At 40.0% G+C, this 27,756-nt stretch overlaps 1 protein-coding gene across 5 annotated transcripts in view; it reads left to right on the top strand.

Moving 5' to 3' along the window:
• Positions 1-27,756, top strand: part of PCDH7 (protocadherin 7) — a 392,863-nt gene that overhangs the window by 173,401 nt on the left and 191,706 nt on the right. For 2 of the 5 annotated variants that reach the window (XM_073342323.2, XM_073342326.2), the window contains exon 2: positions 1,442-1,658. The exons of 1 other annotated variant lie outside the window; for it this stretch is intronic. In XM_073342323.2, coding sequence (XP_073198424.1) covers positions 1,442-1,658 — 217 coding nt within the window. The remainder of the gene's footprint in view (positions 1-1,441; positions 1,659-27,756) is intronic. 2 more of the 5 variants (XM_073342325.2, XM_073342324.2) reach the window with 2 other exon arrangements.

The raw sequence follows: 27,756 nt of genomic DNA, 5'->3' as shown, positions 1-27,756 counted from the left end.
CAGGTCTGTTAACCTCAAATTTTTCTTATATTAACAGCAACAATCACGTTTATAATTGGTGCTGATTTACTTGTTCCAGGAGTTGTTGTTTATTAGTTTATATCCATAATGCTACCTAGTTACCAACCTATTGAACATTAGCACTTAAATATTGCATTATACCTTCAAAGCATGCCTAAGCCAAACAAAGGGACCCATCTTTAAACCTATAGAGTCTCATTCATCTCTTTGCAGGATTGTAGCTTTTGTTAGTATTCATGTTTGCACTGTGCTTTGAAAATCCAAAGTGATAATGTCAACATGATTGTTAAGATGACAGCAAGGTGAGATTATATATATATAAATAAACTGTATTTTTAGGCTGCAGCAAAACCTATAACACTAGAAAACTAGACTATATTTTAATCTAAAATCTATTTGCACATGGCACTCTTGTTTATTAGTGTATATTAGTAACAGTGATTATATTACTAATATACACTAATAAACAAGAGTGTCATGTGCAAATAGATTAAAGATTAAAATATAGTCTAGTTTTCTAGTGTTATAGGTTTTGTTGCAGTCTAAAAATACAGTTTATTAATAGTAAATTAAATGTATTATTATTGTTTGTTATTACTGATACAATATTTCAAAAACCTAATATCTAACAACTTTCATTAAAATGAACTGAAATGTCTAGTATGTTTCAATGGGAGGTAGACACCTAGCTTTTTATTTTTTTTTTAATCCCCAGTCTACATTTAAGTGTCTTCTAAATGTTGAGAGTAGAACTCACCCACTTCTTGGTATACTCTTGAATGTCAGAATTCAATAGGTAAACTTTTACAGTGACAATTATTTCTTCTGTAATATCTGACATTTTGAATGAACTCAAATCCATAATAGTCAACATTTGAATGGTCCCAGTGGAAGCATCTGGTTTCAGCTGTGCCAGTGGTACTTTAAAGGCTTTATAAAGTCAGCTGGCAGCACACCCAATCTCCAGGCATTAAATTTGATTGCAAAAGAGCTAAGAGAAACTGAACATTTCTGTTTCTGTTATCTTTCTTACGTGGATGGGCTTCCAAAACCACAGACAATGATTTTAAAAAGGTCTATGTGTGTGTTAGTGTTACCAGCTGCCACAACATAATTCAAATTTGAGCATTTATCTTGTAAATCTTGTATAGTTTCTCTCTTACCTGATATAGGTTTTTTGAAACAGATTTATTGCCAGACTGCATGAAGGTACTTGATAGTGTTGCAAACTGAAAAATCCATGACATTCCTCGTGCAAAGTCAAAGAGTACAAATTGTTTATTTTAAATTAGGCAAAACTTCAAAGTTTTATGTTCAGTTAGTCAACATTAAGATATTAGTATGTTATAAGTCATGTTTTGAGAATCACTTGTTCAAAGACCTAACTTTTCAGTGACATTCAGAATCTTTTCTCTTGCAGCCATTTCGTAGAGTGACGTTTTCTGTTGTGAGTCAGCCTCAGGACCCACATCAAGGGTCATTGCAGAGTTGCTATGACAGCGGTCTGGAGGAGTCAGAAACACCAAGCAGTAAGAGTTCATCAGGGCCAAGACTGGGTGCCCTTCCACTCCCAGAGGACAACTACGAAAGGACTACGCCGGATGGCAGTGTTGGTGAGGCAGAGCATATGGAAAATGGTAGGGGCAAACATGACATTCACACACATAATCACACTAGTGAGCCATAATAAGTAGACATGTGGAAAGGTCAGTCCAAAATAATAAAATAAAATAGCTTAAATTATAACTATTTTATTTTAAATGGTAACATTTGTTAAAATGCAGCTATACAAAATAATGGAACATAACCATACAAATAAAATCAGCAGCATTTTTTTACATTATTTTAAAATTACATTGCTGAAACAGTTAAATAATTAAAAAAATATCAGTGCAAGGGCTGGGTTCAAGGAAATTAAATTGCATACACAATATTTTTTTTAACAAAAGGTACTGATAAGGGACCTGTGTTCTCTTTTTTACTTCCATTTTTTTTTATTTGTCATACAATCATTGCTTATGACATTTTCCTGAAATTGAATTTGTGCAGCATCAGCATAAAGAAAATAGGAATTAAAAATCTCCTTCTAGAGTCTTCCCTTTCTCCCAATATTACATAACATGTTTTCAAAACAATATTGAGGTTTCTACTCCATGTTGAATTATTTAGAAAAGGAAAGCACTGTTTTATTTTTTGCTCCACGGTATATTGAGAAAAATACTTTTCGAATATATCATTTAAATTAAGGATTTTTTTAGAAATATGGGGATGGGGTGGGGAATGCATCCTGATTTGCAGTATGAGTAATTCTTCAGCAATTACAAAATTATGGTAATTAAATACTTAGTAGTTTGCAATTTTCTTTTGTGTCTATAATTAGAAAATAGTGGACTTTAAAATACTTTTTATAATAGATCTTAAAGTTATTGTTCCACACCTATTGACCCTTATTTAAAGCTCTGTGAAGTCAATGGACATTGACTTCAGTGGGCTTTGAGTGATACCCTTAAACTATATAGTAGATTACTTCATGTCAAAGACTACTGCATGTCAAAGAGTACATAGTGCTGACGTGTGAAATGAGGAGTTTGCTAATCAAGTTTGTATAGTAGTGTATGTGAGTGTCATCAGCTCCTCAAACCCAGTATAGATTTGGTTTGGCTTTGTGCATGACTTTAGCTTCTTTCAAAGGCTTAGATCAGCAATTAAAAATTGTTCTTGTTTTATTCCTAAAATAGACATATTGACCCAATAAAAATAGATCATTCAGGAAATTGGTCAGGAAATTGACATGTCTAATGTATATGAGGAAGAAGGACTGCAGCAGTCTGCATTTGCGGAAGGTCTGCATTTCAGCAATGCATGGCTATTTCAAGTCATACAGATTAATGGACCCCCCCCTCCGTGGAAATAATAATAATCATAAGTTCAGTTATCATTTTCCCATTTATAGATGTGTGTGTATTAAAATTTCTTTTTAGAAGGTAGAAAAAATGAAAGCTTTTGTGAGTCTGCTTCCTAAGTTGTTATTTATTTGTATTTTTGTTAATTTAAGGGTGAAATTTAGTGCTTAGGAAAATGAGGCTAAAGCACTGGCTATATCCAGGTAGATACAGTGCAATGAAGGCAAGTATTTTTGAGATTTAATTGAATAAGTTCACAGTTCTTCAGAAACTGTCTGAGTCACAATATGTATAAAGCAATATATAAACGCAGAATCTTGGATGAACTGTAGGACTATGATTTATCCTAACCTTTGATATACTCTTCAGTAGATAATGAAAGTGATTTTATCCAAATTTATTCTCAGAAATTCCAACATACAGTGGACTCTAGTTTGCTTAAATTTTGGAAATTGTGGGGCAACTGCCATTATAATGCATTAATTATTAAACTTTAAAATGAAATTAGGCTATTTTTTGGACGTTGAAAGTAACTTTTCTTTGTTAGGATTACATACTTACCCTTTGAAATTAGACAGATTTCAGAATAAGTAGAAGCACAACCAGATCAAACTACTAAATTTATGTATTATGTCATGAACACCTCCAAAACAAGAGTAGCATGATAAAGTCTCAAATGGTATAATGCAAGGATTACAGACAGTAAGGGAGATTTTTTGTCATATTCACAAAATCTTGAACTGAACCCCGTGAAAAGTGGGTGACATTGCAATGAAAATTATACTCTACTGACTTTTGAATTCTGCTGCCACTTTTAAAAACAGGATTTAGACAGTGGCATGTCACCTGCCTCCAGTAATTTTTGTTAGCATTAGTCAATAGGTGATGACAGAACAAGATGCAATGCACTTTTGGTCGTCTATAAATGTAGCATTTGACATTTGAGTGAATGCTTTCTCTGATCCAAATTTTAAGATGACTTGTCTAGCTACACAGAACAATTGTATTGCTCAAATTCTGGTAATTTAATCTTTAATATTAATGGATCATTCTGACATAAATAGAATTGGAATTGAAACCTGTCAGGTATTCATGTGTCATATTTAACTGGAATCTCGGTAACCTGCAGTGTTTTGGTTGGTTAGGTTTTAATCAGGATTTGTATTGGATTTTCATTTGGATTTTCCATGGAAACAGCACTTTGAAAGCTATCTTAGTTTTTAATTGTTATTACTTCAAATATTTACCATTTAATTTCAACTAGTGCGAAGCAATGCAGTTATAACTAATTACTTTGGATTTACTTTCATTTTAAAGTTTGAGAAGATAATTTTCAGTACAGTAATGTAAAACCTTCTGATACCTTTGATACAGTCTCTGTGCAAGATAGCAACACTAATGAAAATAAGGAACCTTTCATGTTTCAGCAAGTGGAAGAAGGCTGAATCTCCTGCAGCCAGAGTAAATATCGGTAATGAAATGCAACTTCCCAAATTGGTGGGTTAGATGTCTCTTTCTACTTTTTCGGGTTAGCATAAAACAGAGAATTGAAACACTAGCGCAAGTGGGTTGGTTTTCTTTATAATCAACTGCACAGTATATTACCAGCCTGCATGAATGTCAGATGTAGATGGAGTTTTGTTTGCATTATTAGATGTGGTGTCAGCTGTGCCGACTGGGGTGGGGTGGAAGAAAAGTTAGCAGACTAGCTATGAAAATGCAGTATGAAAAGATTTGCTAATTCGTAAGATCTGGAGAACCAGAAATAACTTCTGAGTCTTTTCCCCCTGCCCTTGCAGCTTTCTTTACAAAGAAACCCTACTCATTTGTGCAATCTTGTCCAACAAACATCAATTGTTTCTCTAATGTGGTCATTAAAAAGACATTCTTTTAACAGAAATTGCACACCGTTTTTCTCAAGAGGACATATTATTTTTCTTTCCAACATGATTTTTATATTGTGACTATAGGCATTGCCATACTGGATCAGACTCCTGGTCTATCAAGCACAGTATTTTGATTCTGACAATGACCAGTAGGTACCAGATACTTCATAGGCATGTGCAAGAAACCACATAATAGAAAATTGTGGAATAACTTTCTCTCCTGACCTCTATTAGGCCTGGTCTACATTAGAAAATTAGATTAGTTTAAGTACATCAGTCAGGGGTATGTAAAATCCTCATCCCTGAGCAGTGTAGTTAAGATGACCTAACTCCCTGTGTTAGGTAAATGTTAGGTAAATGGAAGATTTTTTCTGTCAACCTAGGCACCACCTCTCGGGGAGGTGTATTACCTACGCTGATGGGAGAAACACCCTCTCCCCCATTGTTTTCTGTAGTGTCTACACTTAAGTGAAGACAAGCCCTTAGGTAGTTGTCTGCTTATGCCCTGAATCATGAAGGTTTATATTTTCTAAAAGATTATTCATCCTATCTCATTTCATTACAACTGTTGTCACTGTGCGTACATGCAATTTTATGAATTCTACAAAATTATTGGCCTCAGTGATCTCTTGTGGCAGTGTGTTCCACAAGTTAATTATCAGTTGTGTAAAAAACTATTCATTTTTATCAATTTTATGTTTGTTTTCTTTAAACCACACTGAATATCCCATTGTTCTTGTATTATGAAAGAGAGTAAATAAAGGTGCTCAATTTACCTTTTCTATCCTTATTTTTATACCTTTATCATGTGGCCTCATATTTATTTCTTCTCTGAACTACATTCACAGCCTTTCCAATCTTTCCTCATAGATAAAGTCTTGTTGTGCATCCAATAACTTTTGTTGCCTGTCTCTGAACTTTAATATCTGCTTGATGTTTTCTGAGATGGGGGTGACCAGAACTGAACACAGTATTCCAGGTGAGGGCATCACAATATTTTCAGTATTATTTTCTATCCCATTTTTTACACATGCTGTCATTAGGGCAATACTTTTCATTGACATGTCTGTAATGATGCCCATGTCTTTTTCCGTGGGGCTAATTTAGAACCCGACAGTGTGTTTGATTAGTTCAAATAAATCCTTCTGATGTGCACAACCCTGCTTTTGTAAACAAAACATTTCATCTTTCAACTTGTTGTCTAGTAAAATAGCTTTGGTAGGCCCATCTGAAGTTCCTCACAGTCCTCTCTAGTCACAATTAAACAAAATAATTTATATTTATATAAAATTATAATTTGCTTTATATATATATATATATATATATATATATATTAGCACCTTTCATCCAAGGACAAGGAAGCAAAGTATAACCATTCTTTAAGTCTCACAATGAGCTTTTCAGAGGATAGCTGTGGCCCACTAGGTTGAACATAGGACTGGGAGTTAAGAGACTTAAGTTCTGTTTCTGTCTCTACCACTGACTTAGTCTAGTCACTCAGGGTATGTCTACACTACGGAATAAGGTCGAATTTATAGAAGTTTTTTTTAGAAATCGGTTTTATATATTCAAGTGTGTGTGTCCCCACAGAAAATGCTCTAAGTGCATTAAGTGCATTAACTCGGCGGAGTGCTTTCAGAGTACCGAGGCAAGCGTCGACTTCCGGAGCGTTGCACTGTGAATAGCTATCCCACAGTTCCCGCAGTCTCCTCTGCCCATTGGAATTCTGGGTTGAGATCCCAATGCCTGATGGGGCTAAAACATTGTCGAGGGTGGTTCTGGGTACATATCGTCAGGCCCCCTTCCCTCCCTCCCTCCGTGAAAGCAACGGCAGACAATCATTTTGCGCCTTTTTTCCTGAGTTACCTGTGCAGACGCCATACCACGGCAAGCATGGAGCCCGCTCAGGTAACCGTCACTGTATGTCTCCTGGGTGCTGGCAGACGCGGTACAGAATTGCTACACAGTAGCAGCAACCCATTGCCTTCTGGCAGCAGACGGTGCAGTACGACTGGTAGCCATCCTCGTCGTGTCTGAGGTGCTCCTGGCCACGTCGGCTGGGAGCGCCTGGGCAGACATGGGCGCAGGGACTAAATTTGGAGTGACTTGACCAGGTCATTCTCTTTAGTCCTGCAGTCAGTCCTATTGAACCGTCTTATGGTGAGCAGGCAGGTGATACGGATTGCTAGCAGTCGTACTGTACCATCTTCTGCCAGGCAGGCAAGAGATGAGGATGGCTAGCAGTTGTATTGTACCATCTTCTGCCGGGCAGGCAAGAGATGAGGATGGCTAGCAGTCATACTGTACCATCTTCTGCCGAGCAGCCATGAGATGTGGATGGCATGCTGTCCTTCTGCACCATCTGCTGCCAGCCAAAGATGTAAAAGATAGATGGAGTGGATCAAAACTAGAAATAGACCAGATTTGTTTTGTACTCATTTGCTTCCCCCCCTCCCCTGTCTAGGGGACTCATTCCTCTAGGTCACACTGCAGTCACTCACAGAGAAGGTGCAGCGAGGTAAATCTAGCCATGTATCAATCACAGGCCAGGCTAACCTCCTTGTTCCAATAAGAACAATAACGTAGGTGCACCATTTCTTATTGGAACCCTCCGTGAAGTCCTGCCTGAAATACTCCTTGATGTAAAGCCACCCCCTTTGTTGATTTTAGCTCCCTGAAGCCAACCCTGTAAGCCGTGTCGTCAGTCGCCCCTCCCTCCGTCAGAGCAATGGCAGACAATTGTTCCGCGCCTTTTTTCTGTGCGGACGCCATACCAAGGCAAGCATGGAGGCCGCTCAGCTCACTTTGGCAATTAGGAGCACATTAAACACCACACGCATTATCCAGCAGTATATGCAGCACCAGAACCTGGCAAAGCGATACCGGGCGAGGAGGCGACGTCAGCGCGGTCACGTGAGTGATCAGGACATGGACACAGATTTCTCTGAAAGCATGGGCCCTGCCAATGCATGCATCATGGTGCTAATGGGGCAGGTTCATGCTGTGGAACGCCGATTCTGAGCTCGGGAAACAAGCACAGACTGGTGGGACCGCATAGTGTTGCAGGTCTGGGACGATTCCCAGTGGCTGCGAAACTTTCGCATGCGTAAGGGCACTTTCATGGAACTTTGTGACTTGCTTTCCCCTGCCCTGAATGAATACCAAGATGAGAGCAGCCCTCACAGTTGAGAAGTGAGTGGCGATAGCCCTGTGGAAGCTTGCAACGCCAGACAGCTACCGGTCAGTTGCGAATCAATTTGGAGTGGGCAAATCTACTGTTGGGGCTGCTGTGATGCAAGTAGCCCACGCAATCAAAGATCTGCTGATATCAAAGGTAGTGACCCTGGGAAATGTGCAGGTCATAGTGGATGGCTTTGCTGCAATGGGATTCCCTAACTGTGGTGGGGCCATAGACGGAACCCATATCCCTATCTTGGCACTGGAGCACCAAGCCGCCGAGTACATAAACTGCAAGGGGTACTTTTCAATAGTGCTGCAAGCTCTGGTGGATCACAAGGGACGTTTCACCAACATCAACGTGGGATGGCCGGGAAAGGTACATGATGCTCATATCTTCAGGAACTCTGGTCTGTTTCAAAAGCTGCAGGAAGGGACTTTATTCCCAGACCAGAAAATAACTGTTGGGGATGTTGAAATGCCTATATGTATCCTTGGGGACCCAGCCTACCCCTTAATGCCATGGCTCATGAAGCCGTACACAGGCAGCCTGGACAGTAGTCAGGAGCTGTTCAACTACAGGCTGAGCAAGTGCAGAATGGTGGTAGAATGTGCATTTGGACGTTTAAAGGCGCGCTGGCGCAGTTTACTGACTCGCTTAGACCTCAGCGAAACCAATATTCCCACTGTTATTACTGCTTGCTGTGTGCTCCACAATATCTGTGAGAGTAAGGGGGAGACATTTATGGCGGGGTGGGAGGTTGAGGCAAATCGTCTGGCTGCTGGTTATGCGCAGCCAGACACCAGGGCGGTTAGAAGAGCACAGGGGGGCGCAGTACGCATCAGAGAAGCTTTGAAAACCAGTTTCATGACTGGCCAGGCTACGGTGCGAAAGTTCTCTTTGTTTCTCCTTGATGAAACCCCCCGCCCCTTGGTTCACTCTACTTCCCTGTAAGCTAACCACCTCCCCTCCTCCCTTCGATCACTGTTTGCAGAGGCAATAAAGTCATTGTTGCTTCACATTCATGCATTCTTTATTCATTCATCACACAAATAGGGGGATGACTACCAAGGTAGCCCAGGAGGGGTGGTGGAGGAGGGAAGGAAAATGCCACACAGCACTTTAAAAGTTTACAACTTTAAAATTTATTGAATGCTAGCCTTCTTTTTTTGGGGCAATCCTCTGTGGCGGAGTGGCTGGTTGGCCGGTGGCTCCCCCACCGCGTTCTTGGGCGTCTGGGTGTGGAGGCTATGGAACTTGGGGAGGAGGGCGGTTGGTTACACAGGGGCTGTAGTGGCAGTCTGTGCTCCAGCTGCCTTTGCCGCAGCTCAACCATACACTGGAGCATACTGGTTTGGTCCTCCAGCAGCCTCAGCATTGAATCCTGCCTCCTCTCATCATGCTGCCACCACATTTGAGCTTCAGCCCTGTCTTCAGCCCGCCACTTACTCTCTTCAGCGTGCCACCTCTGCTCCCGGTCATTTTGTGCTTTCCTGCACTCTGACATTATTTGCCTCCACGCATTCATCTGTGCTCTGTCAGTGCGGGAGGACAGCATGAGCTCGGAGAACATTTCATCTCCAGTGCATTTTTTTTTCTTTCTAAGCTTCACTAGCCTCTGGGAAGGAGAAGATCCTGTGATCATTGAAACACATGCAGCTGGTGGAGAAAAAAAAAAGGGACAGCGGTATTTAAAAAGACACATTTTATAAAACAGTGGCTACACTCTTTCAGGGTAAACCTTGCTGTTAACATTACATACATAGCACATGTGCTTTCGTTACAAGGTCGTATTTTGCCTCCCCCCACCGCGTGGCTACCCCCTCAACCCTCGTCTCTCCCTGTGGCTAACAGCGGGGAACATTTCTGTTTAGCCACAGGCAAACAGCCCAGCAGGAATGGGCTCCTCTGAGTGTCCCCTGAAGAAAAGCACTCTATTTCAACCAGGTGACCATGAATTATATCTCACTCTCCTGAGGATAACACAGAGAGATAAAGAACGAATGTTGTTTGAACGCCAGCAAACATACACTGCAATGCTTTGTTGTACAATGATTCCCGAGTACGTGTTACTGGCCTGGAGTGGTAAAGTGTCCTACCATGAAGGACGCAATAAGGCTGCCCTCCCCAGAAACCTTTTGCAAAGGCTTTGGGAGTACATCCAGGAGAACCGCGAATGCCAGGGCAAAGTAATCCTTTCACATGCTTGCTTTTAAACCATGTATAGTATTTTAAAATGTACACTCACCAGAGGTCCCTTCTCCGCCTGCTGGGTCCAGGAGGCAGCCTTGGGTGGGTTCGGGGGGTACTGGCTCCCGGTCCAGGGTTAGAAACAGTTCCTGGCTGTCAGGAAAACCGGTTTCTCTGCTTGCTTGCTGTGAGCTATCTACAACCTCATCATCAATCATCATCATCATCTTCTTCATCCCCAAAACCTGCTTCCGTATTGCCTCCATCTCCATTGAAGGAGTCAAACAACATGGCTGGGGTAGTGGTGGCTGAACCCCCTAAAATGGCATGCAGCTCATCATAGAAGCGGCATGTTTGGGGCTCTGACCCGGAGCGGCCGTTCGCCTCTCTGGTTTTCTGGTAGGTTTGCCTCAGCTTCTTCAGTTTCATGCGGCACTGCTTCGGGTCCCTGTTATGGCCTCTGTCCTTCATGCCCTGGGAGATTTTGACAAAGGTTTTGGCATTTCGAAAACTGGAACAGAGTTCTGATAGCACGGATTCCTCTCCCCATACAGCGATCAGATCCCGTACCTCCCGTTCGGTCCATGCTGGAGCTCTTTTGCGATTCTGGACTCCATCATGGTCACCTCTGCTGATGAGCTCTGCATGGTCACCTGCAGCTTGCCACGCTGGCCAAACAGGAAATGAAATTTAAAAGTTCGCGGTCCTTTTCCTGTCTACCTGGCCAGTGCATCCGAGTTGAGAGTGCTGTCCAGAGCGTTCACAATGGAGCACTGTGCGATAGCTCCCGGAGGCCAATACCGTCAAATTGTGTCCACAGTACCCCAAATTCGAGGCGGCAAGGCCAATTTAAGCGCTAATCCACTTGTCAGGGGTGGAGTAAGGAAATCGATTTTAAGAGCCCTTTAAGTCGAAATAAAGGGCTTCATCGTGTGGACGGGTGCAGGTTTACATTGATTTAATGCTGCTAAATTCGACCTAAAGTCCTAGTGTAGACCAGGGCTCAAACTCCTTGTGTCTCATTGCCAAATCTGTAAAGGTTGGAGAATAGAGATCAGCTGCCTTTATAAAGGGCTTGGATATCTATAGTTGAAAATAAAATAAATTATTTATATATTCATCATTTTAAAGAAGGGGGAAACCAAAGCAAAGGGAGTTTAAGTGACTAGCCTAGGGTTCACAGGAAGTGAGTGGTAGAGCATGGAGTAGAACTCAGAACTCCTGACCCTCATTGCTCTTTTATAGTCACTAGACAATTTCCTCCCTCCTAAAAGACAGCAGTAGTTAAATGATACTCCAATCGACAGAAGAATAGCTAAAGGACAAGAAAGAACAAGCATAGCTAAAGGACAAGAAAGAAAAATGTATTGTCCAGTTCGAGCAATATGATTTGATTACTGCATTATTTTACCTATGGTGGTTTCAACTTTAGTTCTTAGGTATCAAACTGGTTGTGCAAAATTAGAGTTCCATGCTAACAGAGCAAGAAAGGTTAGTTGTGTATGAGGTGAGCAGCCTTTTTTTCCCCATATGAAGTGTTAGGAGATTTCAGGTTATTAGAAAATAAATACCAAGTGCAATCCAGCTTTGCAAAAAGAAAAGGAGGACTAGTGGCACCTCAGAGACTAACCAATTTATTTGAGCATGAGCTTTCGTGAATAAATTGGTTAGTCTCTGAGGTGCCACTAGTACTCCTTTTCTTTTTGCGAATACAGACTAACGCGTCTGCTACTCTAAATCCAGCTTTGTTCATTTAGGGCTCAGTCTGCCATACTTTCTTTTGTAAAGCATTAGTCAGCTTCATGGAGTAGGGTAATAAATATGAGTAAACGTAGGAGAATGTAGGCACACAGTTTTACATTATTCAGAGGATATTAGTGTAAAATTGTTTTTTAGGAACATTAACCCATTGCAGGCCCAAAGTTAAATATCTTTTATACAAACATTACCAAGCAGAAACTCATGGGGTTGTTCCTAAGAGTTGCTGTACATTTTTGTACTCTTCTTCCCAGACTACTAACATATTTTAAAAAAACCCAGCCAACTAACGAAACAAACAAAAACCCTGCATGAATGATCATGTTGACATTTCATTTAATTGCTTCTGAAAAATGCGGCATGCTGTTATTCACATAGATGAACTCCTGACCCAGGTGATCCTAGCATCCTGCCACAAGTGATATTTTGGATCGCAATTACACTTTCTATGATGAAATAAGCCTAGAGACAGTTAATTTTGAGAATGAGCTATTCTGAGACTTGTAAAAAGACAGCCAACTATCTGAGCGAAAGAGAAGAAGATAGTTCAGTTCACATTATAGAATACATAAAAGCCTTTGGTGAAAAGGTCTCAAAGCAGCACCAGCCCCTGCCAGAATAACAGATGCAAAACCTGCAGATGTATCTCCACCTCTATAATGATCAATACCTCCCACAACCCACCTTTCAAGATATATGCGCCCTGCACATGCCTATCACAACATGTGGTGTACCTCATCCAGTGCATTATATGCCCAGATAACAACTGTGTGAGTGAAACCAGACAATCACTATGATTTCGAATGAATTCACACAGAATAATAATAAAAAGACAAAAACACTGAACACTTTTCACAAAATGATCACTCCATATCTAACCCCTCAGTCCTTATCCTCAAAGGAAACCTGCACAACACCTTCAAAAGATGAGGCTCAGAGCTTAAATTCATAACTTTGCTAGACACAAAAAATCATGGTTTACAGTTTATTATAACCTACTATAATCCCCACTGTTTTGTCCTATGACTGCAGTGGTGTTAATGAGCCACTTTGAATGCCCCCTTAGAATATGTGTTAACTACTTATGCCAAACTATCTGTTCCACCTTGTAATTAGCTGTGACACTCGGAGTACCTTCCCCAGATCTGAAGAAGAGCTCTGCGTAGCCAAGCTTGTGTCTTTCACCAACAGCAGCTGGACCATTACAATATATGAGCTCACTCACCTTGTCTCTCCATTATACTAATGACATCCTACTCCCAATGGCTCTATTTGGGAGTAGATTTTTTGCCCTGTTTTCTCCTTTTTCTTATTTAAAAAACATCTTTGGAATTTTTCCCCTCTACACCTGATTCTTCTGTGAGTTTCTCCACTGTGTACCAGATAGTGATATATCACATTCTATCCAGTCAACAGATAATACTTCATTTATATGCACAGTAGCACTTTTTACATTCAAAGCTATGTAGTGTTTGCTGTTAAATAGTTTTTGTTAGTATTTTGCACCAGAAATTAGGCAAGTTGTATCTTGCTTGCTTGCTGCTAATAGCTCTTGTTCAGGGATATTACAGGATAATAGTTTATTCTATATACAGTATTGTATTAGTAGAGAAACATGTCAACAAGATAAGATGGTTTTATTTTTATAAATAAATAGTGCTATGTGTTTTCATTGTACTTTATATACCTAGAATAAGATACAGGACCAAATGCAGCCTTGCAGTGTGTGGTAATCACTCTCATTAAACCCACTCTGGGGTGCTGGAACAATTTATATAATATGGGTGCTGAAAGCCACTGAACCAAACGGTAAACACTGTATATGATGGAAACCACTTCAAGCCAGGGGTTGCATCAGTATCCCCACGACCCTTAGTTCCAGCACCTATGAACCTGCCAGGAGTGGACTGTACATGGCTTTTGACTTGTGGAATAGTTATTCTTCTTTGAGTCTCGAGATATAGAAATATCGCATGTGCACTGACAATTGGTAGAATGTACTTCTGAGTGGCAAAATACCATGTGAAGTGCTTTCGGATCAGTCATGGTTTTGGGTTCTCATAGAGTGCATGATTGGGTCTGCTGTTATAAAAAAAATAGATCAGTCTTACTGAATTTGAAATCCACATTCATACGTATAGCTTTGTTTTAATTGGAGATAACACTGCTCTCTTTTTGGTACTTTCTGTCTATTTCTGTTCCGTTTTATTTACATTAGCTCCCTTATGTGCCTAACAAAGGAGCAGAACATTTGGCCTTTCCTTTTAAATTTAAATTATGGAAAAAAAAAAAACCAATTCTCTCCTTTCCCTGTAAGCCCCCTACTTTCTCAAAAAGAAAAATATTTACAGCAATCACTGTACTGTTCTCATAAAAGTCAGTACTATTAATGTCAAGTAATTTTTAACTCCTGGTTCACTACTCTTTAGTCTTCTTTTTATCTTTTGAAGACAAAAGACAGCCCTTTTGCAGCAGAGCTTCATATTATTACTGCATCCATTGTAGAAAAAAGACAGAACAAAGCTATGTATCCCTTGTGTATTCCCATAATCTGTGTTAGAAAGAAGCGTGTGTGTGTGTGTGTGTGTGTGATCGTCAACTATGAGATCTAGAGAGAGCTTCTAAAATACCACTTATTTAGAATAATTTAAAATCTTTTGTCCTGCATAAAAGAGACAATTTATATAATCTGCATTATCCATGACTATCAAATCAGTTTACAGAGTTAACTATTAATAGTCCAAATTGAGAAATGTGGAAACTTAGTCACCAAAAGATTAAGTGACTTGTCCAGCATCATACAGCAAGTTGGTAGTTGAGTGAAGAATTGACACCAAAGTGAAATCCTGGCCCTATTGAAGTCAATGAGAGTTTTGCCATTGACTTCACAAGGACTAAGATTTCACCAAATATCCCCTGAGTCCCAGTGCACTACACCAACAGCTAGTCCCTGGTGCCTCTGACTAATGCAGATTGCATAATTCCCTTTGATGTTATTCTGAGCTCTGAACATGGATTGAAGGCAGAACATGCTCCTAAATTTCCAGACTGAAGGCAGAAGGAACTTTTTTGTCTGAAGAATAATTAACAAGCCTTGCATATAGTCCAGGTTTCCTCCAGTGAAGAGTCTAATGCAGACAGTAAACAGAAATGTATTTTCCCTTAATTCATCGCACTCCATTCAGCATTGTCTATTTTATTGAGTCTTCCTCAGTTGTTTGAGTATTTGATGACTGTTTTTGCAGTTTCCTGGACAACATTAGGTCTTTCAGCTCTTTCTAATCTACAAATATAACGAAGTTCCAAAATAAATCCTTTGCACTGGGCAAATCTTCTCCATTTCAGTCACAAATGAGTTTTGTTCTCCCCTGCTGGCTACCAATTCCCATTTTTACTTTTTCCACTGCAGCCTGTACACCCCCTCTGCCATCTGAAATACTTAATTAGTTTTATCTCTTGCATATAGGTACAATGGCTTTGTTTTGGGGTAAATTATCAGCAGGATTTTTCTTTTTCCTCATGGAACAAAGGTAGATAAAAGTAATAGAAGAAACCATAATTTGTTTTTGTGGGTTCATTTGGTGATTATAAAGTACGATACATTGTACTGCACAGGGGAAAAAAAAATCAGAGAACATTTTCAAAAAGATGTACTTGTTGAAAGCCCCAAATTGACAATTGCATGCCTAACTGGTCAAGTAATTGAACCTTCATGTACTTTAACATTTCCAACAGATTGTGTTTAAGTGCATACAACCATTACACACATAAATTAGAACCCCAAAACTATTAAGTATTATTACAGAAGTAGGCAGTTCTGGAAATATGCCCATCTATTTTCTATAATAATTATTATTACTACTATTTGCAATTATCTCTAATCAAGATTAAGGCTCCTGTTTAGTTGGTGTGTACAAATATACAAGGAGATGTAATTATTGACCTGAATTATTTACATGCAAATACATGTTCACCTTAATTAGATGTTGTATTTGTTTGTTTTGTTTTTTTTTTGTAAAGTGCTTTGTTTTTAACTGTTTGTTCTTAGTTTCCTTCAAATAAATTTACTGTTTTTTTTAAAAGGATGTATTAAAGTTTTACAAAATTACAAAGCAATCACCAAAAACAACTGCTGTGACAAAATACATAAAACATACAAGAAAACAACAAGGCCCAATCTTGCATTTCTTTCTCATTCCAAATTTCCGCTGCAGTTATTGAGAATGGTACCCATGAAACAAAGGCAGCATCAGACCTATTATGTGCAAAAAAAGAAGCAGAAGTTCCACTGCAGAACAATGGAACTCCAGCTTACCAAAAAATATACTTATAATAAACAACTTCTTTCCTTTTTTGATTCACTTACAAATACTTATTCCAGTACAAACACATTGTTCTCTGAGAAAGAGAGGTACTCAGATTCAAATTATAGTGTACAATCCACAAAATTTGAAAAGACTACCAAAAATGCCCACATAAATCCCAACCAACTTGTATGTTTTCATCATATATACTGAAAGAAATGAGAAAATAAAAGACATTATTATTGTGCTAACGAGTTATACATAGCCACATGGGTTTAACTTTTTACTCTTTCTGAGGAACAAGTCTGAGGGATGTTTCACAAACAAGATACAATTAATGTATAAAGAGCTGTCTTTTATGGACAGATACCTGTAAAAATAAATTAGCAAGATAATTAACATGTTGCTGTCAGTATTAAACATAGGGTTTTTTTATTGCTTCTAATTTTACTTTTGGTGCATGTCATGATTACAAGGTGGGTTGCACGTTAGATCCTTTTTAGGCCTTCTCGAATGCCCTCAAGTGACTGGTTTTGCTATCTTCACTCCTCTCTGAGTGGAGCCAGATGGCCCTAACATTCAGATCGGGTCTCTGGGCTACAGCAGCCCTGTTTACCAACTGTGATAACATAACAGCTCCAGCTGTGTTTGGCACTTATATGCTTTTTTCCTAGGGTGACCAGATGTCCCGATTTTATAGGGACAGTCCCGATATGTGGGGCTTTGTTGTATATAAGTGCCAATTACCCCCCATCTCCTGTCCCGATTTGTCACCCTTGCTATCTGGTCACCCTACCTTTTCCTGTGACCAGTGGCTGAATAAAGTGGCTCAAAAACAATGAATTCAAAATAAAGTATTATTTATTCACTCAAAGGCACATAGCATTCAGAGAAGTGAGTTAAACAACAATAGGCCTACGTGCTTGGGTCTTACTTAAACTTTATTCTTTCCTTTCACCCTTTTCCCCTCAGCTCAGACATCCTTATAACTGGCCTGGGAGATACAGATATCCCCCACAGTATACAAGGACTCATCTCCGGCCACCGCTGCCCACTCAGCCCTCTTTCCTCTCTAGGCAGGGGTCTTTAGTACTTTAATGTTTTGATATCCCTTTGATCCTGGGCTTGGACTGGGAAAAATAAACATGCTAGCCTAGCTGGAAACCAGGAGGTAAGTATTTTTCAATTAATAGCTCCCCCATTATTCCCTTAAGGATCCTTGGTGTTCTCTCTGAAGGTACCTTATATCTGTCATTGTTTCATTTACTGTTTGTTTCCCGCAACAGCCTCCTTGATTTAACTCCATACAGTCAGGCAGGATCATTCTCCATAGTGTTAAAGGCCAGTTTTCCATAAGGAAAGGCAAGACTGAGTTTATAGAAATAAATTTGCATATTAATGAGTTATTGAGGTTGATCAGTGTGCAGTGGTGAACACATCTTTCTCTTGTGACTTCTGTAACTCTGTTTATATTTTGAAATAACGAAGATGAAATATTTTGTATCTGTCTAATGTATCTGTCTGCTTATATGGACCACTTCAAAAAAACCATAAAAACACCAGGGCAGTGAGTCTCAGAGCCCTGATAACTGACTCAGAGTCACAGGGCTTACACTACAAACAGCAGTCTAGACATACCTGCTCAGAATGGAGTCCAGGCTCTGAGACCCACCTCTGTCACTGGGTTTCAGAGATCAGGCTCCAGCCCAAGCAGGAATGTTTACACTGTTATTTTTAGCCCTGTCCTGTGAGCTGTCAGTAACCCAGGCTCTGAGACTTGCTGCTGTGGTTCTTTTTTTGCAGTGAAAGTGTACCCTAACTATCTGAATACATGTCTACAATTAAAATAAGTAATAAAACAATTCCCCTCTCTTTCTTCACCACCTATGGATGTAAAACCTTGAAGAATTATATTTTTTTAGTCATTTTGTGGCTGTGGTAGGTATGCAACAATCACCTATATACACTGCACAAGACCTGTACTAGATTCCATAAGTTTGCTAGGAATTATACTAAATATCTGAGAGTATGATCAAGTCCCCAGTAGGAGAAGTTTAAATGAAAATACACAAAAAAGGTCAAAGTAGTTTAATCAAAATAATTTTTTAAAAATGGATTGTAGGCCAAACCCGTTAGTCCTTCTCTGTGTACAGTTCTCAGCAAAATTAAAGGCTGTTCTTTGGAAAGACAAAAATACTATGTGAAAGATTATTCTTATATTCCAATATGCCTTCAGAAGTCAAATTCTATTACAAAATAAACAGTTATAGCTCATTCAACTTAGAACATGTTATTAGAATTAAATTTGTATCAATAAGTGAATTAATTCATCTTCTAAAAGAGCTGGTCATTCTTAAATGGATTCTTAGAGTTATGAAAAACCCACTGAGAGTTCTCAGTGAACACCAGAAATTAGGCACTTAGATACATAATGTAAGTCTATGCCCTTTATCCCATGGAAAATAATTGAAACTAGGTCATATCACTGAATATTGGCAAAGCAAAGAAAGAAACAGAAGAAGAAGAAGTAGAAGACCACGAAGAAGAAAAATGTGAAGCCAGTGGAGGAGGAGCAATACTTAAGGAGTTACCTTATTTTAATAGTTGCCTGGTCCCTCAAAACCAAACAAACATACCCAAACTGGTTTTCCCAACTTGCTTGTCTTAACCTGTTTTTTTGCTATATCTAAGGAACAAATCAACCCTAAAGAGCCCTGCAGGGGCACTTGTTCTTTTACTGAGCAATCTGTTCTATTTCATCAGCAAGGGAAGTGAAATCAAAGTGAATCATATCGAAACTTTCATGTAAACAAGCCATAAGACAAGCTTGTATTGAAGCTTTTTTTTTTTTCCCTGTGGGGTAATGGCTGATTTGTTTTCTTGATCAAACGATTCTCCTTTCATTTTTTTTTTAGATTTGTAACAGTGCTATAAAGACGAATGGTGTCCATGGAGAAAACCTGGTAGAGCCACTTTTTTACATTGAGTCTCCAGAAAGCAAAAGTGCACAGTATTTGTATAGTGCTGTATTATTCAGGAATGTGTTTAAAATGCTCCAGCTGTTCTGTGGTTTGCTTTATGACAGAGGGTTAATTGGTTTCACAATTAGGGGTATTTTCCCCTTCCCTGAGTGCATATTGCTTCTTTGAAAGGGAGACTATTTCCCTTTTTGTCAGAGTGAAATGACATTTATATGCTCCTGCAATGTTAGTGTAATGTTTGCATGTGGAGTTTAACAGCACAAGCTTGCTTTAAGATGGGATGGCAATGAGATCGGATGTAATTTTCCGACTCACTGCTGTTAGCTAACAGCACACCTGATCCTTCTGTTCCCTTATCATGCAGATTATTTTATTAAGCTACTTAAAAATAACATTTCTGGTATATCATACGAAATATTAATTTTATTTGTATAGTTGCTTTTAATTCTTGCTGGTGGACCCCTACCATATCTGCTGCATGCCATCATTTGTGATGGGGTTCCTTTTATGTTCTCATGTTCTGATATACTTTGTACATGTGACAGCTCTGGAAATTTATTTTGCCTGGTGTAACTGATAGGTATCTTCCATGCGGGAGCATGAGGTAGCGGGGAAGAGATTAATAATATAACTGATTTATTTTGGGGTGGCAGGATGGAAAATGGACACACAGAAGTTTTTTTATGCATAAGTGTTGTAAGAAGGCGAGCAATAAAAGGCTCCAAGTATTACTTTTTTTATGGTGGTGACTAAATTCATGCTTAAGATGCTGTACTTGGTGAAGTTTTAAAAGTATGGTCACTGAGAGTTTTTAATAGCATGATTGCAGAAATAACATAAGGACTTGTAAAGCAAGTATAAGAAGGAAACTATTGCCTCTCTCAAGGGCAGGATTGTGACCAACCCATTTGGCAGTCAGCTAGACCGCCCTTTTACTCACCTTCATGAACTACCTACATTGTGGGTCACAGTGTTGAGTGGGAAAGGAGCCTCAGTGGGGCCCTGATTTCTCCCCATCAGTCCTGTGTGTGGGTAGGTGGGGAGTGAGCAGGCAGAGGAGGATGGGCTGAGCTTTGGTTCCAACAGCACAAAGCACTGGCCAGTACAGCTTAGCTGTCATGGAGAAGATGCTAGGTATAGGCCAGATTATTTTTTTTATCCTGAAACAAGAGGGAAACTAGGAGGGGCATTGGGACTCTACAACTTTGACATTACATGCCAACTGTTATGCAGGACAGACTGAAAAAATACAGTCTATCTCACAACTAGGACATGGCCTGTTCTCAGTTCTTCATGTAGCTATCACCAAAAAAATAAAAATAAAAAAAGAAAAGGTCCAGATTCTTTCTTATGCCAGGATACCCTGTGTGTGTGTTCTGGGAGGCAGTGAGTGAGGGCACATAATGCCTTTCCCCAGATCAGGTGTGTAAAGGGAGAAAGCAAAATGGGTTTTCATCGCCCCCTTTTGCCTATTCACAATTCCAGACCTTGCACTAAGAGAACTAAAGGACAGCATAAAGGAGCAGGAATGGGACTGGGCCATGGCCAAGCTCAGTGGGGAGCAGAGTGGGTTGGGAGTAAAGGGGAGCAAATACTAGATCTTTATAAAGGGCAATGTACAGGACTCCAGATTCCATTCTGGAACTGTGTGCCATGCCATCCACAGTGAGGGCTATTCCTTAAAGGCAGAGCTTACTTGCCAGAAGCAGAGATATAGAAACCTTTCATGCAGCCAGCTCTAAGCGCCCAGTTATAAATGGGAGAATACAATAAAACTCATGTTGCCTCATATGTGCATATAATCCAAAAGTTTCTAGATAAATGTTATGTTATTGGACTGTCTCAACAAATGTGCTAAAACTATTTTTTAACCCTGGCATAGATAGTTTATCTCTAGCCAGTGTTTTTGTTTTTCCTGCTATTTTCTAACAGGGATTTTGGAATATGCTTTGTTATAGAGGATCTGTATGAGTGACCTGTACCAGCAAGATTTATTTATTACAGTGAAGATAAATTTTAAGAAAATTGAATCTAGCCTAGATCAGAAGTGATCGAAAGTCATGACTTTGCATTGGCTGCTGAGCAGTCTGTGTAAAATAAGTTAGTGATCTGAGAGCAGTATCTACTGTACCGGTGCTTACATTACCAATGGTGCTAACTAGCATCCTGGTTGAAAGTGTTATCAAAGAGGCCAAGGAATGAGGACCTGGTTCAAAGTCCATTAAGCCCTGGATGGGCATGTTGACTGAGAGAGTCACTCCAGGGAGGTTTAAGGCACTTTAACAGGGCAAAAACTTGCATTTCTGCTACCCATGCTGTTTAATCTGTGGATAGAGGAATTATATCTGCTCTCAGTCTGGCACTATTCTTTGCTAAAAACATTAGAATATTCATGTTGCATTGAATATGAATACCAAATGAAACAAGCTTTACTAAGAGAATCACAGTAATAAAAAGTAGAAAAGACCTATTAGATCATATTCTGGCTTTTTTCATAGAAAGATTGTTGCCTATAAGTATATTTTCTACTGCTTTCACCAGTGTAGTTTTAAGCATTTCAAGATCTACTACTTCAGATCTCCTCACAGAGTCATTGGGTATGTCTACACTGCAATTAGATATCTGTGGCTGTCCCATGCCAGGCTTGCTGCACTAAGGCTAAGGGTCTGTTTAATGCGGTATAGAGGTTCCAGCTCAGGCTGCAGCCCAAGCTGTGGGACCCTCCCACCTTGCAGGGTCTTAGAGTTCAGGTTCCAGCCCAAGTCAAAACATCTACAGTACAATTAAACAGTCCCTTAGCCAAAGCCCCATGCCCCTGAATCAGCTGGCATGGGCTAGCCATGGGCTTTTAATTGCAGTGTAGACATACTCATAAAATCATAGACTTTAAGGCCAGAAGGAACCATCATGATCATCTAGTCTGTCCTCTTGAACCTTGTAGGATGCAGAACCTCACTACCCACTCCTGTAATAAACCCATAACCTCTGCCTGTGTTACTGTAGTCCTCCAATCATGATTTAAAGACTTCAATTACAAAGAATCCACCATTTACTCTAGTTTAAATCTGCAAGTGACCCATGGCCTATGCTGCAGAGGAAGGTAAATATCTCCCTGGTCTCTGCAGATCTGACGTAGTGAAAAATTCCTTCCCGACCCCAAATATAGTGATTGGTTGTACCCTTAGCATTTGGGCAAGACTGACCACCCAGACACCTGGGAAATAATTCTCTGTAGTAACTCAGAGCCCTCCCCATCTAATGTCCAATCTCTGGCTGTTGGGGATATTTGGTACTAGCAGTCACAGATGGTCCATTTGCCATTGTAGGCAGTCTCATCATATCATCCCCTCCATAAGCTTATCAAACCCAGTTAGGTTATTTTGGCCTCCACTGCTTCCCTTAGAAGGCTATTCTAGAACTTCACTCCTCTGATGACTAAAAACCTTAATGTAATTTCAAGCCTAATCTTGCTGATGAACAGTTTATATCCATTTGTTGTTGTGTCAACATTGGCACTTAATTTAAATAACCCCACCCTGGTATTTATCCCTCTGATTTATTTCTAGAGAGCAAGCATATCTCCCCTCATTTAGTTAGGCTAAACAAGCCAAGTTCCTTGAGCCTCCTCTTGTAAGGTAGGTTTTCCATTCCTCTGATTATCCTAGTAGCCTTCTCAGCACCTGTTCTAGTTTGAATTAATCTTTCCTAAACATGGAAGAACAGAATTGCACATGGTATTCCAGATGAGGTCTCACCAGTGCTTTCCCTATCTCTAATGAAGATACCTCACCTAATGTATCCTAGGATTGCATTAATCTTTTTCACGGCAGCATCACATTCGCAGCTTATAGACACCCTGTGATTGACCAATACCAGGTCTTTCCCTGCCTCTCTCGCTTCCAACTAATAAATCCCCAGTTTATAGCAAAAAATTATTGTTGTTAGTCCCTAAGTGCATGACCTTGCTCTTTAAACTATTACATTTCATCCCATTTTTATTACTCCAATTTTCAAGGTCATCTAGATCTTCTTGTTAGATATTCCAGTCCTCAACCGTCCTGGCAATAACTCCCAGCTTTGTGTCATCCACAAAATTTATTAGCACACTCCCACTTCTTGTGCCAAAATCCTTAATTAAAATGTTAAATAAGATTGGTCCCAAGTCCAGTCCCTGAGGAAGTCCATTAATAACCTCCCTCTAAGCCTGACTGTTCAGTGTGATCTGCTGTAGTCTCCCCTTTAACCATTTCCTTATCCACCTTTCAATTCTCATATTAATCCCCATCTTTTCCTAGTTAGCTAATAATGTCCTATGTGGAACTGTATCAAATGCCTTACTGAAATCCATTGTTTCATGCAGTGTTGTTGTAGCTGTGTCAATGCCAGGATATTAGAGAGACAACCCCTGTGGTTCTGTCCTGAAGAGCTCTGTGAGACTCGAAAACATTTCCCTCTCACCAATATAAGTAAGTTATTACCTCACCCACCTTGTGTTGTTGAAATCCAGATATATTAGGTCTACTATATTTCCTTTGTCTAAAAAAGGAGTTATTTTATCAAAGAAACAGATCAACTTAGTCTGGCACGATCTATCTTTTTTAAAACCATATTGTATTATCCCAATTAACCTTTACCTGTATGTCCTTAACTACTTTCTCTTTCAAAATTTATTCCAAGACCTTGCATACAATTGAGGTCAAACTAACAGTCCTGTAGTTTCTCAGAACACTTCCCCCCACCCCTTCTTAAAAATAGGTACTTTATTAGCAATTTCCCAGTCATAGGATATGACCCTCGAGTTTATGGATTCATTAAAAATCCTTGTTATTTGGGTTGCAGTTTTATGGGCCAGTTCTGTAATACTCTTGGATAGAGATTATCTAGGACCCTTAATTTGGTCCCATTAAACTGTTTGCTTTTGACTTCCCCTTCAGGTGTCTACTTCCATATCCTCATTTCCATTAGCCAATCTGCCACTACCACTAAGCTCCTCGATACAACTGAGGGAAAGTATTTGTTTAGATGTTGGGCCATGCCTAGACTATCCTTAATCTCCACCCCATCCTCAGCACTTAACTGTCCCACTTCTTTCTCTTTCTTTCTATTCATATGACTATAGAACTTTTTATGGTTGGTTTACTGTTGGTCCAACTCTGCTTGGCTTTTAGCAGTTCTTACTTTCCCCCCTTGCCTTGAAAAAATGCCGGCAATTTTTCCCCCCTTGCTTTGAATGCTGGCTTCACGTAGATTCTGCAACTCTGATTTAAAGTAATTTCTAGCCTTCTGTATGTTCAGATCCTTGAATTTTTCAGTCCAGTCCACTTCCCTAACTGAAACCCCTGAATTATTTTTTTAAGTTTTCCCTTTTGAAATCAAGGATCCTGTAAATCAAATTCTGTAGCATACCCCAACCACTACCCCAGTGAAGCCTCTGTTTCTTTCTTCACCAAAGTGATTTTGACCCAAACAGATTCTGTTTTATCCATTCCATCACTTCTAATTTCTTTACAGGCTACCTCATTATTAATGTACAATGCTATTCCACCACCTTTACTTCGGTCTTTCCTGAACAGCACATACCCTTCAATACCTGCGCTCCAGTCGTGACCATTATTCCACCATGTTTCTGTTATCCTTATAAAATCTGGTTTCACTTTCTGCACTGGTAGTTCCAGTTACTCCGTTTTGTTACCCACGCTCCCTGCATGGGTGTACAGATATCTTAGCTGTTTCTGTTTGACTTCACCCAGATTCCTTGATCGATTGGGTAAAATCATTCTATTGCCTACTTGTCACTAACTTTCCTCTTGCAATCCATTCTCCTACTCTCTGTTCCTTTCTGTTTTACTTTCCTCCTGCTTAGACTCAGAATATTAGAATCAGGCGTGGAGATTACATGAGCATTTCTCGACCATCTTCCTCAAATTCCTAGCTTAAAGCTCTTTTAATCAGTGTCTATTTAATCAAGTTATTTCCCTCCCTACTCAGGTGGAGTCCTTCTCATGAGAACAGACTTCTGTCCATTAATGCCTCCTAGTCGTCGAACATCCCCAAAAGCCCCCTTATAGCACAACTGCCTGAGCCATCTCTTGATCATCATAATCTTGTCTTGCCTTCACTCTCCTCCTCTGTGGGCAGGTAGACCTGCCTCTTCCTGGTGTTGATTTTGCAGCCTTCTTCCTTCTGTTCTTTCTGGCTGTAAGTCCTTTTGTCTTTTGTTCTACCTTGCAAACTTATGCAAGTCCTCCTCTATTCTCCTGGTGGTCTGAAGTCTGGCTATTTCCATTGACTCTTCCCCTCATCTTGTAGGACTAGCTACTCTTCTTTTCCTTGCCCTCCCACCTTCTGTTACTGCCTGCTGCAGCCCTTCTTCATTTTCCAACTCAGCTGTATTTCTCCTTCACTAACTGGTCTTTTTCTCTGCCTGGTTCTCATAGTCACATGCTTCCACTGGGCACTTTCCTCATCCAGCAGTCTACCCTACTCCAGTCCAGCTTACATCTATGATTCTTGAGTTTTCCCTTCAGCATTCTCTTGCATTCCCTCCATCATCTGCTTGAATTACCTTTGAAATTCAACCATAATTTCTACCTGCATCTGCAAACCTTAGATCTTCTCTTTCATCAGCTCTATCAGGCAGCACTTCATACAAATGGAGCTCTTTCTGGGTACTCACTCAAGGATAATATACATCCTGCAGCTTCCATATCCAGTCATCTTCACTGTCTCTTGCATTTCTTGGGTCACTACTACTGCTGTCTGTGTAGATTGCATAGCCTGCCCTCCTAAGCTCCTGTTAAGGGGAAACACACACACACACACACACACACGCACACTAAATAAAAACAAAATACCACACACTCCCTCCACCAAATTCCCTTTACTCAAACTCTCCTGTGTTCAGCCCTGTTTGCTGGCTCCATTTTTCCTTTGGGGAAAAGTGTTGCCATATAGCAGTTGAGCTTCGGGGTGTTTGCATGCTGCTCCTGAAAATGAATAAAATTGTCCTCTACCAAGGTAGCATTGCAGCATGGAACCAAATGAAGAAAAGAAAGAAAAGGAAAACATTTTTTTTTCTCTTTCTCCTTGTAGATAAGCTCTTAGTACTGCAATATAGTCACTATTTTTCTATCCTCGATTTGAAGTTAGATGCCCTTTGATAGCTTCATAGTTGCTGTTTAATCATGCAGACAACTCAGTGTTACATAGTGCAGGGCATTTCCACCTACCTTGACTAAGTGTTCTATCATGTATAGACCGTTTCTTCCCCAGAAATAAGAGCTTGAGAATGGAAATATTAATTTTAAAGTTTAAAAAAAAAAAAGGATTCTGTATGAAAAGAAGCTCTTCAGTAGGAACAAGATGGAGAATTGCAGAAATAGAATAAAATCATGTCTTAATTTAAAATGGTCAGCAAACAGTTAATCAATGATTTATCATCAACTTTGGTTGCCAAATATGAATCTTGATAAGAAACACTGACCCGGGGGGGCGGGGGTGGGGGGGAGAAGGGCATCATGTTGAAAAATAAGTCACTTCCACCTTAAAGTCCAGCTTCTGTAACTTTAAAATGTGTCCATTTTTCAATATTTAGTTTGATTAAGAAAACATTAGAAATCAAATAGAGATTATCTCGATCTACAGTTCTTTACGAAGTGGATTACTTGGCATCGTCCTGAGGGAAATGATTGAGGACAGTTCTTTTTGAAAAGAGGAAAGTACATACAGTAACTCCTCGCTTAACATAGTCATGTTCCTGAAAAGTGCGACTTTAAGTGAAATGATGTTAAACGAATCCAATTTCCCCACAAGAATTAATGTAAATGGGGGGGTTAGGTTCCAGGGATATTTTTTTCACCAGACAAAAGACTTACATACATACATACATACACACACACAGAGTATAAGCTTTAAACAAACAATTTAATACTGTACACAGCAATGATGATTGTGAAGCTTGGTTGAGGTGGTGGAGTCACAGGGTGGGATATTGCCTTACTGCTAAATGATGAACTAGCACTGGGCTGAGCCCTCAAGGGATTAACACATTGTTGTAAATGTAGCCTCACACTCTGCAAGGCAGCACAAATGGAGGGAGGGGAGACTGCATGGTAGACAGAGACACACACCCTGTGTGTGAGAGAGATGTGCATTGCCCCTTTAAGTATGCTGACCCACTCGATGTACATTGCCTTTTTAAGTAGCTCAGCAAGTTGAGATAGCAGCTCCTGCCAGCAAGCTTTCTCGGCCTGAGCCCTGTCATGTCCCCGCCCCTGCTCTATGGAGATGGGATAAGTGGGGGGCAGGAACAGAGGGGAGGGGGACACCCTGATATTAGCCCCCCTCTTCTCCCCACCCTACACAGCAAACAGGTGGCTCGGGGAGCAGCTCCAAGGCAGAGGGCAGGAGTAGCACATGGCAGTGGGGGAAGGGACAGCTGAACTGCCGGCAATTGATAGCCTGCTGGGTGGCTGCCGCACATAGCGTGACCAGACGTCCGGATTTTATAGGAACAGTCCCGATTTTTGGGTCTTT

The sequence above is a fragment of the Lepidochelys kempii genome, chromosome 4 (assembly GCF_965140285.1).
Source record: "Lepidochelys kempii isolate rLepKem1 chromosome 4, rLepKem1.hap1, whole genome shotgun sequence".
Classification (NCBI taxonomy): Eukaryota; Metazoa; Chordata; order Testudines; family Cheloniidae; genus Lepidochelys; species Lepidochelys kempii.
This window is presented reverse-complemented; position numbering and strand designations above follow the sequence as displayed.